The sequence below is a fragment of the Epinephelus moara genome, chromosome 8 (assembly GCF_006386435.1).
Source record: "Epinephelus moara isolate mb chromosome 8, YSFRI_EMoa_1.0, whole genome shotgun sequence".
NCBI lineage: Eukaryota > Metazoa > Chordata > Actinopteri > Perciformes > Serranidae > Epinephelus > Epinephelus moara.
This window is the reverse complement of record NC_065513.1, coordinates 11,643,585-11,664,000: the sequence shown is the minus strand read 5'-3', so window position 1 is coordinate 11,664,000 and position 20,416 is coordinate 11,643,585. Positions and strand designations below refer to the sequence as shown.

The 20,416-nt window shown below is 43.9% G+C and overlaps 1 protein-coding gene across 4 annotated transcripts in view; it reads left to right on the top strand.

Annotated features, from left to right (window-relative positions):
- Positions 1–19,681, top strand: part of tet3 (tet methylcytosine dioxygenase 3) — a 49,780-nt gene extending 30,099 nt beyond the window's left edge. For all 4 annotated transcript variants that reach the window (XM_050052176.1, XM_050052175.1, XM_050052178.1 and 1 more), the window contains 9 exons: positions 3,094–6,022; positions 9,400–9,490; positions 12,543–12,636; positions 14,352–14,560; positions 15,855–16,005; positions 16,188–16,277; positions 16,606–16,743; positions 16,911–17,265; positions 17,479–19,681. In XM_050052176.1, coding sequence (XP_049908133.1) covers positions 3,094–6,022; positions 9,400–9,490; positions 12,543–12,636; positions 14,352–14,560; positions 15,855–16,005; positions 16,188–16,277; positions 16,606–16,743; positions 16,911–17,265; positions 17,479–19,319 — 5,898 coding nt within the window. In that variant the 3' untranslated portion in view covers positions 19,320–19,681. The remainder of the gene's footprint in view (positions 1–3,093; positions 6,023–9,399; positions 9,491–12,542; positions 12,637–14,351; positions 14,561–15,854; positions 16,006–16,187; positions 16,278–16,605; positions 16,744–16,910; positions 17,266–17,478) is intronic.
- The last annotated feature ends 735 nt before the right edge of the window (positions 19,682–20,416 follow it).

The following is a 20,416-nucleotide window of genomic DNA, read 5'->3' as shown; positions in this document are numbered from 1 at the left end:
TGCAAGTCAAGTCAACTAAATATTTCCTGTGCTTTCATCACTGCATCAATTTCTCATGAGGTGATTTAGCCTGTTACGGAAGTCATTTTATTGCACCATGTCATTTGCTATCCAAACATTTATGTCCATGGCTTGTTTAACACTAGATTTGGTGCCCATTATGTCTGCATTCACCAACTCTGAGCTTTGCACTTTCACTGCTACACACTGCTTTGCTTCCAACAACTTAATTCCCATCACTTTGGTAGACTCCTTCTTTATTAGCATTGGGTTTTCTTTAAATATTTGTTTGCTTTCATTAAATGTTGTATATCTCAGATTGGCTCAGATTATTGGAGAACATCATGTGAGCAGAACCATACCAGAAAAAACTTCCTTGCATATTGTTGTAATGAATGGTTAAACCCTTATTGTGAGTGTACTGACTGAACAGCTGTGGTGTTCAGTTGGTAAAAGGACTTTTACCAACATGGGCAGAGTGGTCATTGATCAGTTGGCTTTGTATCTTCGATCCTGTGTGTTACAAATTATTTTAAACATACTGCTCTTCAGATATACAGGTAATTTTCAGTTTACCAGTCAAGTCCTGTTTTGGATGAAAATGTCTTTGGATTTTGATAATCTCTCCAGTGAATAAGAGTTGCACTGCACACTTCACTTCAGACACTCAATTACGCTGCAGTTTGCTGCTGAAATAAAATTTCAGCAGTCAAAAGACACCAATAAGCCTTCAATGAACAACTGGAAAACATATTCCTATAGAAGCACTCTCTCTGTAAAGAGAATTTTCTAAGTTTAAAGGTAGCAATTAAACAATAAGTCCACAAAGAGCAAGATAACTAAGATAAGATAAATTCAGTGTGTATTTTATGCCCCACCTCTGCCACACACAGTCTCCCAGCACTATGGGTGACATGTTTGTAACTCCCAACTGCCTGCTTTGCATAGTCCAACTGATCTGGAGCACAGTGTCCATTTATAAACAACAGTGAAACCATGTTACATGACTTGTGACTTGCTTGACAAAACACTTGCCTGTTATGAAAACACTCCACTGAAGCAATAGTTAATGCAGTTTTCCATAGCCCTACTGACCTGACCCTGCAGCACTGTATGTTCAGTGTAGTGGTGGGAGGGAAATCCTGGATAAGAGCTGGTTAGAAGGGAATGGAGTGAGTCTGATATTACTCTGATGACTGATATTTATCATTCTGTCAACTGATTCTTGGAATACAGATACAAACACCAATTTATTTTATTCAGTTACAGCCATTATTAAACAGACATTTGGTGATTATTCAAAATCATGCCTAATGTACAGTAGTGCTGCGCACAGACAGTTTGCAGGGCAGGTGCTCAAGTGTAAAAAGGGACATCACTTTCACAATTCTTTCTTTCTTTCTTTCTTTCTTTTTTGCACATGCAAAGTGCTGGTGCAAAAAACACAAACTGTGCACACACAAAGTGCACCCTTCAAGGAGGTTTCTATCTGCCAGCACCAGAGGGCTTCATTAGCTTGAGGCCTAAGTACGTACAGTACATGTGTGCACAGTAGAGCAGGGAAATGTCTGTTTGGGTTACGTATGAGGTGTCAAAATATCTATATTTCATACATCTAGCAGCTGCCATACATTCTACTTTCTACATTTTTTTTATTTATTGAAATCAGGCAATAACAAAGAAAACAATGCTACATTGTGCACACTTTAGTAGTCTATCAAGTAAAGAACCATCACAATCAACAACTCTACACACAAAATTGAAAATTGAAAATCTGAATAAATAAAATAATAAATCAACCAGTCTACCCTCCGAACTACAGAGTAGGTCTACGTACAGTTACAACTACAGTTACCTCTCCTCTCCTCTCCACTTTGATAAACTTTTTGCTGGGCTCTGCCAAGTTGGCTATCTAGCTGACTCGCAGGAACAGGACTCAGGGTGCCGGCAGTGTGGAGCCGGTGCCGGTCTTAGAAGCACTCTTGAAATCCCGGCTCAGAGTGGAATATTGTTACTGTCAATCTGTGGACAATTTACAGTACTTTAAAGAAAGATGGACTATTGGGGGTGTCATGTGCTCTGTGATAGGGAATGGAGAGCTGGTATATCATTTCTGAGTAGTTGTTTAACGTACTGTGTCTGGCAGACTGTTTATTCAGGAGCAGTTTTTCTCTGTTTTTGTTTGTTTGTTTTGTTTTTCATTTTTCTTGATTTGAACTTAATGGTTTTCAGTCATTGCTGAAATGATTTAATAAAGGGACTTGAAAACCTCTCCTCTCCGCTCCGCTAAACTCCTCTTTTTTCTCCACTCCTTTTCCTTTGCTCTCCTCTCTCAATTTGTTCTAGTCTTCTTATCATTCTCGTCTCCTCTTTGATTTTTTAAATAGTCACATGCTAATTCCTATAATTATCTTCTAAATAAGCTTTAAATATTCTTAAAGTATCCCAGAAAACAGATGCATGCAGCTCGGCACTCCTCCTCTGCCCTGTTTACACACCGCAGCCCCAAACTGCTTGTCTTTTTTGTTAAAATTGATTATCAGAGACGCAATGTGGGAGAAGTTAACTTTATTTCAAATTTAGTTTTGGTTTAAAAAAACATGTGGAAGTGGGAAAGAAATTCACCGTCTCTCTCTGCTCACACAGGGCAGCTGGTAAACCCCCAGTTTACTTGTTGTTAAGCTCAATGGCGGGTTATTGCCTAAAATATACAGGGGTTTTTTTCGATGTTTTAATAGTGGTTTAATGTCACAACAGTGACAAGCAATGCTGAGGCTTTGCAGGGGGCTTGATTTGTGTGCGACTGCCACAAGGGAATTTGAAGAGAAAGGGGCAGGGGCTTGACTTAAATGCAGTTGTCGGGCACATAACACACTTTTGAGTATTAATGCCATGGGCCAAATTTAAAAACTGAAATGAAAAATAATTAAAAGAAATAGAAAAAAATTGCACTTGTCTAGACAGAGGGCAAAAGAGCACCACCTGAGGTCTATCTGTTCAAGTGTCTGATGTACAGTGTATAATGTTGTTTTACATATTGGATTGATTAGATTCCTAAAACCTCACTAACCTCCCTCCATGGTTGTCTTTCAGACTGTTCGCGAAGTCACTTCAGTGGATGGCCCCAGAAGTGGAGGCCAGATGGAAATTGGGTCACATGACCGCCTCCAGGAAGGCGCGCTGAGCCTGGAACTGGCCAATGGGGTGAATCGCTACCCTAACGATGATGCGACATCTATGGAAACAGAGCAGCAGAGGGCAGGAAGCGTGCCTCCAAGGCAGTGCTGGGTGTCAGGACATGGCAAGGTCAGTGACACCCAACAACAGCAACCATGCTGGAACAGCAGCAGCAGTACAACCCCTGGAGAACCTGTCCACCACGCAAACATGGAGGATGCCCACAATCTGGTGGCTTTTTCTGCTATTGCTGGCTCCTTGCCTCCCTCCTCCTCCTCTCCCTGCCTCGTGCAGCCTAACACAGCCCAGTTGTATGAGAAGTTCACCAAGGAGATGGGTGCTGAGGGGACCCAGGCCAAACTCTCTACAGGAGCTCATGAGGGAAGCTGCCAACCTCCAGAAGACCTGAACACCCTACAGACAGCACTGAGCCAAGCCAAACATGGTCACAAGCCCCCCAACTGCAACTGTGATGGGCCCGACTGTCCAGACTACCTTGAGTGGCTGGAGAAGAAGATTAAGTTGGCAACCGGTGAGGATCAAGATGCGTGCAAGATAGCTGATACTCCTCCACACTTACAGGCTTACGCACAGCCACCCCGTTTGCAGCATCACCCTCAGCCCTACCCCCAAATGAATGGTGGCCACCACCTGCCTTCTTCATACCCCCAGCAACAACAGGGAACGCAAGGCCCTCACCCAGACCAAGTGCCCTGCCCCAAACCCCCGATTCCGTGCTCTCCCCAGGTGCTCTCCATAGCCAAGGAAAAGAACATCAGTCTTCAGACAGCCATTGCCATAGAAGCCCTTACCCAGTTATGTGGTACTGGTCCACGAGCTGATGGCTGTCCAGGTCAAGCTTCCTACAACAGTAACCTCCATCACCACCAACATACCCAGAACCTCCCATCTCAGCCCCCCAATGGCACTAGTTTAATCCCGTCCTCACCATGCACCCACTCATCTTCCTCACGCTCTCAATCTGTCCCTCCAGGACTACACACCATCCAGCAGGCCCCAACGTCCTGTGAGCACCACAGGCCCCAATCCCAAGGCCAGCCACCCCATGCTACCCCTCTGCCATCCTCTACCTCTCCCTTCCCAGGTCAGGGAAAACACCCAGGCTTCAGCCCTAATCCCCAGCAGTGGCAGCAGGGCTCAGGCAGAGGCTCTGAACAGAGGAACCCATGGATGTGTATAAAATCTGAGCCCCAGTCTCACTGTGTTGCTGCACCTCACAGCAGCTCAGACCCCATGTCAGAGCTGAAACAGCTGCTGGGTGACACCAGTGGCAAGTTCAGCAATGCTCATTTCAAGCCTCCAGTCACACAGCAGATCAGCTTGAACCAGAATGGAGGTATCCAGGCCCAGGACAACCCAGCATTGGCAAGGATAAAGCAAGAACCAGACTCTGGTGAGCACTACCATCACACTGCCTCCATGGGACATTATGGCATGGCTAATGGTCAGCAGCAGGGTCAGCACTACCATGGCACTCCCCTGTCTCCTGGCCAAGCAGCCATCAGCCACTCCACTCAGGCAGCTCTGCAACAGCACCTTCACTACAAGAGGAACCTCTTCTCTAACCACTCCCCTGGCTTTGGAGCACCAGGCCCTCGTGCACCTATGGTTTGTCAAAACTTGAAAAAATGGTGGCCACAGATGGACGCAGAAGGTTTGCCACATCTGGCCATCAAACAGGAACCCAAGAAGAGGAAAGGCAGCCAAGGATCTCCTGTCATAAAAGCTATGAGTGGGATGCTTGTGGTCCCTCCTCTGCCCAAACCCAAACAGATAATCATCAAGAAGACCAAGCAGAAAGCCTCCATGCCAACCTTCCTGCCTCAGACTCAGATCTCCATACAAAAACCGCCAGTCCTCATGATGGACAGAGCCCCGGCCCTGACCAGCCTGCAACCAGGTCCTCTTCCCTCTCTGCCCCTCCACTGTAACTCCACTCAGGCTGCTGCTGCAGGCCTCCCTGCCCCAGCCCAATCTCAGGTATCCATTTCCAACTCCTCAATGACTCCCTCTTCCACTGCTTTGTCAGAACACACTCCAGCCCTCATGGGCCCTCTGCCCCAACCTGTGTCCCCTGTAGCCCATGCGAAGTCAGAGGAAGTGGGCAGCCTGGCCTCCAGTAACACCAGCACCACCACACCTGTGACCTCCACATCTCCATCCAGCACCTTACAATTACAGAGTGTCATCAACATCGACCCGAAGTATGAAGAACTGATCCGCCAGTTTGAGGCTGAATTTGGAGATGCAGTCCCAGACGTACCTGCCAGTCAGCCCATGGAGGAGACCGCCACAGCCCCTCAACCGAGGAACTGGTCCCAGACCACTCCTCAGGACCTCAGTTCCGCATCATCTTCCACCCCTCAGTCAGCTCCCTTAATTCTTGCCACTCAAGCCAACTCCACACCTCATCCAGATGATCAGGAGATGGAAGTCAGCAAGGATGAGTCAGGGACCCTAAGTGAAGCCACCTTGAACCAGGCATCCACAGAAGGCTCTAAGAGGGATTTCTCCTTGCATCAGGAGGCCATTCTGGACAAGCAGCAGCAGCAGCAGCAGCAGAGTGTGTTACAGGATACATTCAGCATGCCGTGTTCTCCACTGTCAAAACGCATGAAGCTTGAAACCTCGGGTGATATAGCAGTACTTTCCACCACATGCTATTCTGAGGAGGACACGCCCACTAAGGACAGTCTGCCTTCTTCTCCATCTCTCAGAGGCTTCTTAGAGTCTCCTCTTCGCTACCTAGACACCCCCACCAAGACCTTGCTGCATACTCCTTCCAAGGATCTTCAGGCAGAGTTCCCCACCTGCACTTGTGTCGGTAAGTCACTGTTGGTGTTGGTTGTGTGTCTTCAGGGGGATGAGGATACTGTCCATCAACATACTATATTGGCACTTTTCAGACAAGTTTAAAAGTATTAATAATCTAACAAATATAACACCACTCCAAACATTAGTCATTTTTATTTCTTAGTGGAGATAAACTGATGTAGGGCTGTAAATCTGATCAGTGTTACTGATAGTGAAGGCTTTTCTCTGAAGTGCCTTATAGCAGCAAGAGAACCACATTTTCTAAATCTGGTAATGTTTATTTTTTGTACTACCGTTTCAGCTAAATGTAATGCTGTCACTGTTAAGTGTTAGTTACTTTTTGAAATACACAGGTCCACTGTTGGGTTTTCCATTTCCCCATCTGCATCAGCTTTTCTGTCTGGATGCTTGTTGAGTGCGTCTAAGAATGTGTGTGTTGCCAGGGTGTGTGGCTGCGACCATCCAGACTGCGACAGCGTGAGGCACTAAAGGCAGCGGGCAGGAACAATAGCAGTGGTGGCAGAAGGAGCCTTTTGTGTGGGTTTGGGTCTGGCAGGCAAGCAGAACAGAGCCTTTGTTAGACAGAAAGAGGTTGAGTCCCATAGTTGGGGTCATACCCTGCTCAGGTTATTTGTTTACAACAGAGTAGGTGGCCATACAGTAGATGTATAGATCATATTACTGTATATACCACATATTAAAGATAAATAAGAAAATAACAGATGAAGTTAGTGTAGGCGAATGCACCCTTTGATACAGTCATATTATTATAGTGTAAAAGGTTGAGTCTGTATTATTTAAAAAGACCCAGCCTATCTGTCCATTAAGTCATTAATTAATGACTCAGTAAATCAAAATATTACTGCTGCAGCTGCTGTGGGTAACAGTTCATTAACTTGGTGCAATAACTTGCACAATGAAAGATTTGTTCTTAGAGAAGCTATGAAGATATCATCACAATTTTCTTACATATACTGGGTGTTCACTGGAGGGCTACGAAGGGTTAAGGCCTGGTAAATAGACCCTTGCTATCCCTAAACATTGAAGAGGGTGCACAGCAGGGGGAGAGCAGCTGCAGTCAAACACTTGCTAGCTGTGTGTTGTTACTATAACCACCAGACAACAAGTCTTCATATAAAGCTTGGTTACACACTGCCCTGTCAACTCCCTGTAGCCAAACACTGCCTCCAACACACACATAGAGTGTACAGCCATTATGTGCAAAGTACACACACAACCAATTTCCATGCAAGAATTTAGTGTGACTCCTCCACTTCCTGCCCCGAGCCACGCCCTGGTGCCTCCCTGCACCATCAGGGAAATGTGACCTCATATTGCCTCTGATCCAGAGACACACACAGCACTGACTGTCCACACTGTAGATGATCAGCTAGTGCTGATCATTTACATTTAGAGCATTTAGCTAATGTTATCCAGAGTGTGTGCCACACTATGATGAAGAAGTGTTGTGTACAGAAGCAAGAGGAACACTTTAGTTGGCATACAAGCGAGCTGTTACAGAGCTGGACAACACAAAGTCCATTAGAGACATTTAATGTAGGACACATTCAGCTGCTCAGTATCACATACTGTACAAATATTAGCAGTGAAGTCATAGGACGTGGTTTACAGCCACAGATGTATGTCAGACAATGGTCAAATGCACTCACGCACACATATACACACACTCATACACAACATAAACACAGATGTACACAGCCCCCACACAGACACACCCTTCCTCCCTCATAACACTCACGCAAACTGAGTCATTCATCACTACCTCAAAAGCTTCTGCTTTACAAAATGTCTCCACACACACACCACACCCTGCAGTCACAGCCCACTGTCTGTGTGCTCATATGTTTGTGTGAACTGGATGTTGCAATCAGTTGCACATTCTCACACTGCTCATAGTTGAGTTGACTTCAGCTACAAAGAGGATGTCTTTGTAGTTTTTCCAAAAATACATCAAAACACACACCTCTGATTATTTTTTTAAACAAAACTCTATAACACCTGAAATGTGATTATATGCAAAGAAACTTCATTCTTGACTGAAGTCAAAGGACTTTTACTGTTAAATAGTTTGAGTGAGACATTTACCCCCAGCTTCAAGCAGGACTATATCCAGGAGCTAGTAAATAAGGATGTGAAGCAGAGAAATTATTTATTTATTTGTAGAAATCCTTAGTATCACTGCAAAAAACTTGGGTCACACTGCTGATAATGTTGCTGCAAATATTATGTCCTTGTAGGTGGTATATAGTGGAAGAGATACTTTGCTGATTTTCAACCAGCTTATCATATTATATTATTATATAACATATTATAACATTTTAGAGAGTATGTTTAAATGAACTGTGGTAAACTAGACAGTGCTTATCAAATATAAACCAAGTTTCTGTCACAGTATTGCCTATTTCTCATCTAAAATGTCTTCAGAAATATATTTTAGTGCATTGTTTGGCTGTAGTAGAAGAATCATGAGGCAGGCTGTTTCCTGTATTGTAAAAATGGAGGCTGAAAAAAATGAGATCAAACTGTGAAACTAAGCAAACTATAAACCAGCTTAATGCTTAACTGTGATTTAAGATTTTTTGTATCCAGCTGACCACCATGTTGTTTCTTGTGTCAATACAGCCAAGCTCGCAATACTTCACCCACCACTGGGAGCGTTTATTTGTCTGGTGCAGCGCATTGCATTCTGGTAGTTGCAGGGTTTCTACCTCTTGAGCAAAAGTAAATGCCACAGCTCTTTTTCTCTGTTTTCACAGATCACATAGCACCAATTTCAGAAGTATTTGTGTCTATTTACTGCGTAGACAGCCCAGTTTTATGAAAAGACCATCTTTCCAGCAGTAAAACACTACTTTATGCAAAAGCATAGTTTCACATAATCTCTTTGGTGTCATTCTACAATTTGAGAAGAGACTTTAGAAGAAATATATCCATATAAAACAGTACATGATAATGGCTGCAACCGCAGCACCCGCTGCTTTCTTATTGGTCAGTTCTGTTTAAGTCAAGCAGCAAAACACATGTAAGTACAGAGACTCAAATTCGCTTCACTTCTTATCTGAGTGTAAGATAAGGAAGTTGAAAATGAATCATAATGTAGCGTACATGTAGTATTAATACTTGTATTATCTTAAAATGATAGAACAATCAGACTAAATAATGATAGCTCTATTTACATAAACTCAAGTGTTAATCACAGAGTGGTTGTAATATGCAGTACAGCTCCAGTGGGAGAATACATATAGTATCATCGCTAACCTGTTGTATATTGGGAATAATTGTGTACATTTTGGTGTGGAATTTGCCATAAGTTTTTTTCAGGTCCAGTTATGTGCTGTTTGTTTAACCTCTATTGTCTCTTTCTAGAACAAATCCTGGAGAAAGATGAAGGGCCCTACTACAATCACCTGGGATCTGGACCTACTGTAGCTTCCATACGAGACCTGATGGAGATGAGGTGAGCCTTCTCTTCTCTTCTCTTCTCTTCTCTTCTCTTCTCTTCTCTTCCTCCTATATGCTCTTGCTTTCTCTGCCTCTCCCTCCTCCTCCTCCTCTCTCTCCACCTTCCCTCCTCCTCACATTTTGTCCTCAGGGAATCCGTGACCCAGAATCCAGTAGGAGAAACAGGAAATATCAGCATCATCAGCATATCAGAGGCAGAGGAAAAAGCACAGGGGTAGCAGCAGATGATAGCTGAGAATGAGAGGAATGAGGGAGGATATAAATCCAATCAGAGAGAGGGAGACAGTGAAAGATAAGACAGGAAGACAGACAGAAGGGAGGAATGAAGAGACAAATAAAAATTTTAGTATTACAGTAAGTATGATAGCAATGGTGCGTTATTTTTGCACTAATGTCGGCATCAGTTATTTATGTTATGTAATAGTCCTCAGAATTAATTAAGGCTGGGAGTTAATGTTTTGAATACAAATAATGTACAAACGAAGCTGAATTCCCTCAGTTTGAAACCTCAAATTACTGTAAACAAATAATCTCCCTGTAAAATTGAAGGTAAAATCTATGTGCAATAAACAAGAAAGCAGATGACATTTAGCATTAGCAATCAGGAATTTAATGTCAATCATGTCACATACACAGTAATAACCGGACATTCTCACCAAACCAATTTAATAAGTTGTTGTTACTTTGTCTGCAACACATCAGCAGACTTGGTAATAAAAAGACAGATTGAGTTGAGCAGTTTGATCTTCATAGGATTAGTATTTAATCAATTTTGGAAGGAACAGCAGAGAGCTCCCCAGCTGGTGATTTTGATAACCAAAGTGAAGCCACAGCCTCTAGAAATCATAGGGCTGGGTATTGTTTAAAAAATTACCAAACTTGTACCATTAAAGTGATATTGATACTAATGGAGTACTTCATTCTATACCCGTAATGTGAATGGAGTGCCATGTAGAATAGCTGTTCTTTTGAAAGTTTCAATGACATCACCCAGCACACGCAATTACAGAACACTTGCGGTGATTGGCTGTGAAAAACCATGCAAATAGTCATTTTTTTCTAGATCTGGCTACAAAAAAAGGATCAATGCAAGTTTTGTTGGATTGTTTTGATTTTACTTCCTGGGTTATTTTGGTTGATACCTTAATGTACCCAGCAGAAATAAATCATTAAATTATTGTTGAGCTATCTTACTATAACATAACACTGATCAAAGGTGATCAGCAGATTTTAAAGGTATACTATGCAGGATCAGTTACTGTTTGTAAACATGCTGGCCAGTGAAAGTGAAAAAAATAAGCCAACACAAGATTTAGTCTTGGTTGGCATTTGCCTTGCTATATTTGTGTTTTTTCAGCACTGTGTCTCTTAGATGCCAGCTGCTGACAGTCTGCTACCTAGTCACTACCTTTTTGTAAAGCCCCGGCCTCATCTGAGCATTGTGGGGTACACATCCATAAACAACTCAAACACAGACAATAAGAAGAAAATCAGAAAATATAGGCAGAGTCTTTGCAGAAAAGCATACTCCTAGTAGGCCATTCATGATTGTTGACCCACTAGACTCTGTCTGAGTTTGTACATTGTTTTTAAGGGAAATCCTGCATAGTTTATCTTCGAGAATTAGTGTTTTTCCATACCCATTCTGATAATGTCTCGTGGAGTCTGTTATTTGTAACCCCAGACTGCATATAGACATTGTACTTTGTGTAACCTTTTATTACCGGATGCCTCATTGTGTTATGCTTCATGTTAACAGTACTGAATAGTGTACTGAGGCACACATTTGGCTTTTATTCAGAGAGTCTGGATTTCAATAGGACCAATGAGTCATTAGTCCCTGGAGAACACAAGTTGAGTAAGGGTGGGAAGTTGGTCCAAAGAACACTTTCTGTTGTGTGAGAGATGACATAGATGTTAAGGCCCCAATGTCTGTAGCTGACCTTTGACCCAGGCCTGACCCCAGCAGGCCACCCCTGTGGTGACAGAGCCCACTCCACTCCCACTCTCTGAGCCACTTCAGGGTGATTCCTATTCAGCAGGAGCCTCTTGTGTTCACTGTCACATCAGATCTGCTCAGGGCTGACGTTTTCACAATAGCAGGTATCAAGCAAGCAGGAGACCTGATATGGGCCACGAGCAGACCTCTGACAAGTTCTGATGACCTATCCCGACCCCTACGCAACCTCTGACCCCTCCCCCCTCCTATACACCCCATCACTCTACCAACAGACCTGCAGAAATAGCCACATGCACCATTAGGACTACTGTTACGTAATCTCTCAGCAGTCCATTATTTACTTAAGCAGGTGTTCACAGACAAACACACAGAACAAAACAAATCAAAATAGATTTTGTGTGTTCACAATATAATCTCGTGCATACACATGGTCACAAACACCAACACAGAAATATTTCCAGGTGAGGACCCTCTGGCTGGCATTGTGTCGAGGCTAGTGGGTTCTGGTTTGCTCTGCCGTGCCTGTGTGAATCTCAGCAGAGCCTTGTGAACACTCCTCATAAGCCAGTGCTGCTGAGGTTGGCCTGTCTTTGTCAGAGTTGACATACACTACAACGCCCAGAGACTACAAAAATAACAGATTCAGAGCAACACAGGCAAAAGCAATATGTGGCATAAACAGAGAAAACTCTCTTGATGAGGTTAATGATGACAGAAAGAAATCATTAACTTCCACACAACAGGACTGTGTCTCCTATTACAGCTATCGCTGTTATTGAGTGGTACTAGTTGACCTGTATCAGCAACCATTTAGCCAACTGAGCATGTTTAATTTGAGTTGTCAGATTGTTCTGATCAGTAAATAGGTAAATCTGCACTTTTCCTGTGCAACTGATCAGTCAGACAGCTAATTCATTGAAAGACAACAGTGTGTGTTTAGGTTTAGGCCACTTGATTGTTAGCTTGGTGTGTCAGAGCCATAAAGTCAGGCATCAGGACGATCTGATGTGAGGAGATCTGGCTCCAAACACCAACTGTTCAAGTGGATGAACATGAAAAGAGCTAAGCTGTTTCTCCTCTTGTGTAGGTATGGAGAGAAGGGGGATGCCATCCGGATTGAGAAGGTGGTGTACACAGGCAGAGAAGGAAAGAGCTCACGAGGATGTCCTATTGCTAAGTGGGTAAGTAGCATAATTGTCGCATCACAGCTGTCATGTGTTTAAAGTTTTGAAAGAGCCTTTGACACAGATGACTGCAATAAGATAGAGAGCAATAGCCTTGAGACTTGGTATTCTCACGGTGTCCTCTTTTTCCTTTTATTTAAGACACAGGTAGTATTTTCTATAAAAATATATTTTGTCATATTTGCATAAACTGTCACTTAATCCAGAAAGTAGTGCATGATAATCTGTGGAAAAAATCAGGTTCCTCCGCCTCCTTGTAGTGCTTCTGATTGCATTTGCTAGAATCTACCATGGCCTAAGTAAAACAACCACACATGTAAAATGAGATAGTTGGTCTGGTTACTAACATGGCGGCCAGGTCACAGATGCTCTCATTTTACAGCTAAACAGTACACTAAAATATAGAAATAGGCAATGCAGTAACAAAATCTTAATTTAAATGTGATCAGCACTGCCTAGTTTGGCAGTTTGACCGCAGTTCACAAGCTGTGACTGACATGATGGCAGCTGTGTTAGAGACTTCTCGGCTTTGATTTGTTGTTTTTATTGATGTGCGGTGGATTCTTGTAAATGCCATCAGAAGCACTACGAGGAGGAGTGGAGCTATGATTTTATTCACAGATTATCTCGCTCATATACTACTGGGTCGATGAAGTGACAGTTTCAGCAAATATGACAAGAAGTTATTTTTTATAAAAGTTACCAACTACAGCTTTAAGATTACTTTTGAGAAGAACAGCCTGTGACTCAAAAAATAACGTTTTTGACAGTCTGTCAACAACTCAGTCAAAGCCTGATTGTGTTTGTGATTGTGAAGTGAGAGAAAGAAAAAAGATGCTTTTGGACTTTTGTCCCACCTGACAGCAATGACAGCCAATCAACACTGGATTTATGCAGTGTGTGTGTGTCTGAGTGTATAATGAAGGGTCCTGGGGAGACACCTTGCCAAGTTTGTCACCCACAGTGAGTAAATAAGTAGGAGGTCTCACTCTGTAACAACTGGCCTGCCTCCCCTCCTGTGTCACCCCTGACACATCCTGCTAATGACTTTATGGATTCAAAACAGCCATCCCTACTGAGGGAGGGTGTGTGTGTGTGTGTGTGTGTGTGTGTGTGTGTGTGTGTGTGTTGGAGACAGAAAGAGAAAGGCTGTAAAGATAGTAAAAGTGAAAATGAGCAGGCTTGCATTTATCAAAAGACATTCGTCTTTCAACTGTTGTGAGGGATCAGATATTACCGTTTTGAGAGGCAAAACATTGGACATTTATATTTTTTGAGCACTAGTATATTTTTTATAGTACAAGTCTCTCCAGCTAAATTGATTTAACCTATAATATTACATGCAGACTTGGGACTGGTATCCAGACACCACAGCAGGTCAGATTTCAGTACAGGTGTAAAATATCCCTCCAAAATGCAGTGTAACTTTCACTGTTTGTCAGTGTGTCTGGTTCAGTATTTAAAAGCATCAGACATATAAAGCCAACTGCTTTTTATGCACTAATGATTTCAGATTCCTTCATAACAGAATTAGACAACAGGAGGTTTGGGAGCAGGTCCTTTTGGTTGCGATGATGTAATTCTGTGTTACAATCAGAGCAGTGGAACATAGCGAGCATAAATTAAGGAGTTACTAGTTAAGAGCCCGGGTGTTTACCTAACCTTTCCTGGATGAGTAACAATAAATAATGATGCGCTGTGTTTCCTATCAGGTGATCCGTCGTGCCAGCGATACAGAAAAGCTGCTGTGTCTGGTGCGTCAGCGTGCAGGCCACCACTGTGCCAACGCTGTCATCATCATCCTCATTTTGGCCTGGGAAGGTGTCCCGAGGGCCCTGGCTGACAAGCTGTACAGCGAGCTCAGTTGCACCCTCACCAAATATGGCAACCCCACCAGCCGACGCTGTGGCCTCAATGATGAGTGAGTGGCTGATGGTTGCTCTTTGACACTTGTTTTCTAACATACAAGTTTGTGAATGTGCAGAGAGGTGACAGGTTTTATTTATTCAATCATTATATTGTTTTGCTGCACCTTCACTGCGCCTGTATGAGTTTTTTTCCAAACAAGCATTAAATAATTTGATCTCAAGTCATCTTTTAGGAGGACTTATGACATTAATGAGAATATGCTGAAAAGATTGTTGGTTTAATGGATGAATCAGGTGGAGGTTGATTGCCCTAGTCTGTGCTCGTGTGAGCATCCATGACATGGAAAAGTACTCCAGAGGCATGAAGCTAAATTTAAGCCAAATAATGTGTGTAAACATAAAAACATACATCCTATTCCCACAATAAGCCATAAATGAATGCTAGCACACCCTTGTTTAACATGGCTTAAACATAGCCACTATTTGCTATCTGGATTTATAAATTAAGTCTTTGCTGTGTTCATACTACAAGGAACAGGCTACAAATCAATTTCAATGGAGGGTGTTGAAATGAAGCCTCAAACTGACACCCAACACTTGTTACTACATGATGGGTGTAATGCACTTCAAATCAAAACTGAGCTGGCCTCAACTTTTTTTTCAGTGCTCCAATGACACGGTGAAGCATCAACCAATCATGTTTTTTGTTACCAGCTGTGGTGCTGTGTTGTTTAGCTAAGTTAGCTGATTTGCAGTGCACACAGGGATGCAATGGGGCAGTGATATGTGATGTAAAGATGGGGCTTAGACGTTAATCAAAAGGATAGATTTTTATTTGACAAATACAAACTGTAGATGAAAAATTGAGGTGCATTGTTGCAAGTAGCCGACACACATTAGCCGACGACATATGAACTACATCAACAAACAAATGATTAAACAACACTTCAACAGCGATTCGACAGTAATGTAGCTGGCCATACTGTTTCTGTGTCAATGTTAGTGTGAACACAGTGTTATTCATTCCTAGAAGCCTCTTTGTTGTTAAACTAGTTATATGCTACAAATAGTTTAGTTAGTTAGTTTATTTCGGTCATTTTCAAAATATGGACTCAAATACAACAGAGAAAAAAAAGAAAGATATACAGTGTATAAATGTAATATAAAAAAGATATTTGTATTATGACGCTTCTAAGAGGCTGTAACCATGTTAATGCGCCATCTCCTCATCTGCTACATTTTTATATTCACTCGGCCTAATGTGGTGTTTATGTGATATAAACCATGCATGGATTACACATGCTGTATACCTCAAGGTAATAGTGTGCTCACTGTCTCCCCCTGCAGTCGAACCTGTGCGTGTCAAGGCAAGGACAGTGAAACTTGTGGTGCTTCTTTCTCCTTTGGCTGCTCTTGGAGTATGTACTTTAATGGCTGTAAGTACGCCCGAAGCAAAATGCCACGCAAGTTCAGGCTACAAGGAGATCGCCCTGAAGAGGTACTCATCACATCAGAGCCACTTGTTGTATAGCAGGATGTGTGTATAGGGTTTTTTTTATGATCATTATTTTATCTTAGAGTTAAGTCACGTTTGTCATCTTGAGTAATTTTAAGCTGCCACTTAATAGCTCTGTGACTTTGTGTTTGTTTTGACCTTTGATCTGTGTTTGTGCTCATCAGGAGGAAAAACTCAGGGATAACTTCCAGCATCTGGCAACTGAGGTGGCTCCTTTGTACAAGAGGCTGGCACCACAGGCCTACAGTAACCAGGTTGGTTATACAGCCAGTTATCCATCACAGTCTTCACACAGTAAACACCAACCTCATGGTGCCCTCTAACTACACATGTCACCTTCCTTACACACAACGAGTGGTTCTGTACACCACACCATCATAACCTTGGCTGTTTGCACAAAGACTGAGAAACAGAAAAGAATCTACTTCTCTATTTTTTATTTATTTATTTATTTTTTTCAATATGGCATATCACATCTGTGAAGTGCGGCCTTTAAGAAAGGCAAAAAAGCAACTGCTGTTTGTGTGTCCTTCTCAGATAAATGTAAGGAAATAAAGTTATCCCTGTCCTCTTCATCCTCAGTGCCAGTCGGAGTCGAAAGCTCCAGACTGCAGGCTGGGCTTGAAGGAAGGCCGGCCGTTCTCTGGAGTCACTGCTTGCATGGACTTCTGTGCCCACGCTCACAAGGACCAGCACAACCTCTACAATGGTTGCACGGTGGTAAGATCACTCACCAGACTCTCAAGTTTGTGTTTTAGGATATTTTGAGGTGAATAAAAAATACCTTGGTCTTTTGTATGAATAAGTTAAATGGCAAATGTTGATGGTTTGTGCCTTGACAATGACATAGTTGACATTTCATCTTGCTCTCCCGTCCTCTCTGTTAGGTGTGTACTTTAACTAAAGAGGACAACCGTTCATTGAAAGGGATTCCTGAGGATGAGCAGCTCCATGTGTTGCCTCTTTACAAGGTCTCGCCGACCGATGAGTTTGGCAGTGAGGAGACCCAGCGTCTCAAGATGCAGACAGGAGCCATCCAGGTGCTTCAAGCTTTCCGCCGTGAGGTGCGCAAGTTGCCGGAACCTGCCAAGTCCTGCCGACAGCGCAGACTGGAAGCCAAAAAGGCCAATTCGGAGAAGAAGAAAAATAAACTCATGCAGCAGGCTGGGGAGACGCCAGAGAAAACTATGGTCAAGACTGAAATGTGCGTCACCGGTTCCCCTCAACCCCAAGGCAATAAAGGTTAACTGTTTGTTTGTTTTTTTGTCACTCATAATAATTGTGTTTAACACATGTCCAGACTGTAAGGTAAATTATATTTCAAATTGCTTGTCTTGGTACCTTGCCTGTTTGCTTTAAATGCATTTACCTTAACCCTGACCTGCAACTAGTTTGTCACAAAACTGAACTGCATTTGAAGTTTAGTTTGTAATTTAACTTTCCTTTGTCATTCAGCAATTATAAAACAAGAGGTGAAGCCCATCATCAAGAAGGAGCCCTTCAACGGATCAATAGATGGATACCCTGTGCAGGTAGCAGACCCGTTCAACAACATCTATCCACACCCTGCCTACTATGCAAGGGGAGGCCTCCCCCCAACTGGCCAGCCCCATGCACCAGACCCAGTAAACGGTTACCACCACAATCTGCCCGCAATGCACTATGGCTACTACAACTACCCCCCCAGTGCACTTTTCCCCCCTAAGCTGAGGACCTATGAGGGTCGAAATGGCTCTTTGCCCAAAGCAGGCAACAAGGCTGTCCAGGTTGACACGAAGCCTGATATTCAGAGCCTTCAGGCCAGACTGGCGCAGTCCTACCCGAACCACCCAGAGCAAGCCAACCAACCAAACCACAGCGCTTACATCCAGCCTCCAGACTACAACCAATCCCGTCCTTCCTCTGTCTGCTCTGAACCCTCCAACAGAGGCACTCCAGTCATCAAACAGGAGCCTATGGATGTGCCAGTCAATGAAGGCACAATGCAGATCCAGGCTGGTGCCAACACACCTAGCACCACCCCCCAGCCTATGCCTTGGCCAGGGCACAAGCTTAATGGAAGTATCATATCCAACAACTGGGAAGGCCACCTGAACCCCAAAATAAGTCCTGAAGTCTCGCTGTTGAACCCGGACAAGCAGCAGTTTCACCAGCATCCTCAGCAGCGACAGCCCTCTCCTTACCCCCAGCAGTGGACACCCTACCCTGGCTCAAATGCCCTGATGGCTTCCCCTGCCCCATCGCCATCACCCCAGGTACCTCCTTCTCCATCTCCGTCCCCTCACTTAGGCACAGTGCTCCCGGGTAACATACACCAATTGTCCACAGGCCCTGCCACCCCACGCCCAAGTACCCCTCACCATGGTACACTACAGCCTGGCAACTCTCACTCACGCTCAGTTACACCACAGCCAGGCACCCCGGGTCCAGGCACCCCGGGTCCAGGCACCCCAGGTCCAGGCACCCCCAGGCACTGGGCCAGCCCTGCTCCTAGTCCTCAGCCGAATGCTTGGGCCATGCGGCCTGCGGCATACAGCCCTGGTTTGAAGCACAGCAATCCTGCAGGAGCCTACCCTGACAAGATCTGGTCCAAGACTGGGGAAAGTCGGTGTTCCACTCCCCTTGGGCTCCAAGAGAAGGCCTGGAAGTCTTGTGGAGGTTCATTAGCAGGCAGTACCCCGTCCCCTGCCCCTGAGGGTCGCCTCTTCCCTGATGCCCTGCAGCAGTCAAATCAGGCCTGCTGGAATCCCAGCCGAGTGGAGAGTGACGTTGAGAGCACCAAGGGCTGTGAGGACGAAGAAGATGAGGTGTGGTCTGACAGCGAGCACAACTTCCTGGATCCCAACATTGGTGGTGTAGCGGTAGCACCAGCCCATGGCTCTATCCTGATTGAATGTGCCCGTCGGGAACTACATGCTACCACTCCACTCAAAAGGCCTGATCGCTCCCACCCCACCCGCATCTCCCTGGTCTTCTACCAGCACAAGAACCTCAACCAGCCCAGGCACGGCCTGGCGATATGGGAGGCCAAAATGAAGCTGCTGGCAGAGCGAGCACTTCAGCGGCAGCAGGAAGCAGCTCTTCTTGGCCTCTCACAGGATGACATCAAGGCCCTCGGGAAGAAACGCAAGTGGGGGGCTACGGTGGCAGGTGCCAGTCCAGGACCTGGACAATCTAAAGACAAGAGGGAGGGGCCAGTGACGCGGTTAGCCCCCACCTTCCACACCTCCTCTATGGTTACTGTGTCTCCCTATGCCTTCACCCGCCTCACTGGCCCCTACAGCCACTTTGTCTGAGGTCAGAGAGACACAAACAGACTGATAGCTTCAGAGTGGTGCAGTGGAGGGCTGGAGAGAGCAATGAGCAGGATGAATGTCTCTCAGCCGTCCCGCAGTCTGGCATCTCTCCATCCTGCCCCCTCCGCAGTCCCCTTGGAGGAGGGGACGTTTTTATTGTTTTTTACCTCATGTCAGGCAGTGGTTTGGGCTTCAGACACACTGCCTGTGGTGCTCTTCCTCTCTCTTCCCTGGAGAGGAACTCCATTGCTTTTTCTTGTTCATAGAATTTTAATGATTCTAATTATTGCTATTATTATCAATATTATTATGATTGCTATTGTTACTGTCAATGTTGTTATTACAGGTATTATTATAATGAAGACTTGTTTGTTTTTTATTATTGCTGTTTTCATTAATGTTATTATTAATGATGTGATTGTTTTTGGTTATATATTTTTTTAAATCAATCAGTCTGAGTCAGTCAGACTCAGACAATTGCTTTTTCCATGTTTGGAAAACGTGTACCCTTTTTTCTGTTTCTGATTTTCTTTGTTCTTGTCAATCTTCCAGCTGTACTTAGAGGAGGAGCCGTTATCTGCCTGGCAAGACAGCAAATCAATATCACAGTAATCATATGTACGCATATAAAATTGGCTTTCCAGTAGGCTTGCCTCAAATATTTATCTCTATTTTGACAATATACAGATATGTATGTACCTATTTGAAGGGAGTTTAGCCCTCCATAAAAATGTAATTTTAATTATGATCAACCTGGGCCTCTATTCCCTGGTTTTGTGTTCACATTTTCATCGCCTAGGCTGACCATATTCAACAGCAGCACTACTGTCTAATACACAGAAGACAGTAACACTGTACTGGAACCTGCCAACATCCATTTTTAGATTTTCTATTGCCTCCAGCTTACAAATACTGCATCTTGGTATTTGCGTAATCAGTGCACTTCAGCCTCCCAGCATTATGTACAAATAGAACAAACTCTATTATTGTCTACACAACTGGTGAAAAACAGGGAAAAAGAAAGAAGGAAAAACAGGGCTTTAACAAAGTCAGTTGTCAAAGCAGTATGGTGCTTATTAGAATTATAAGTTGGATTT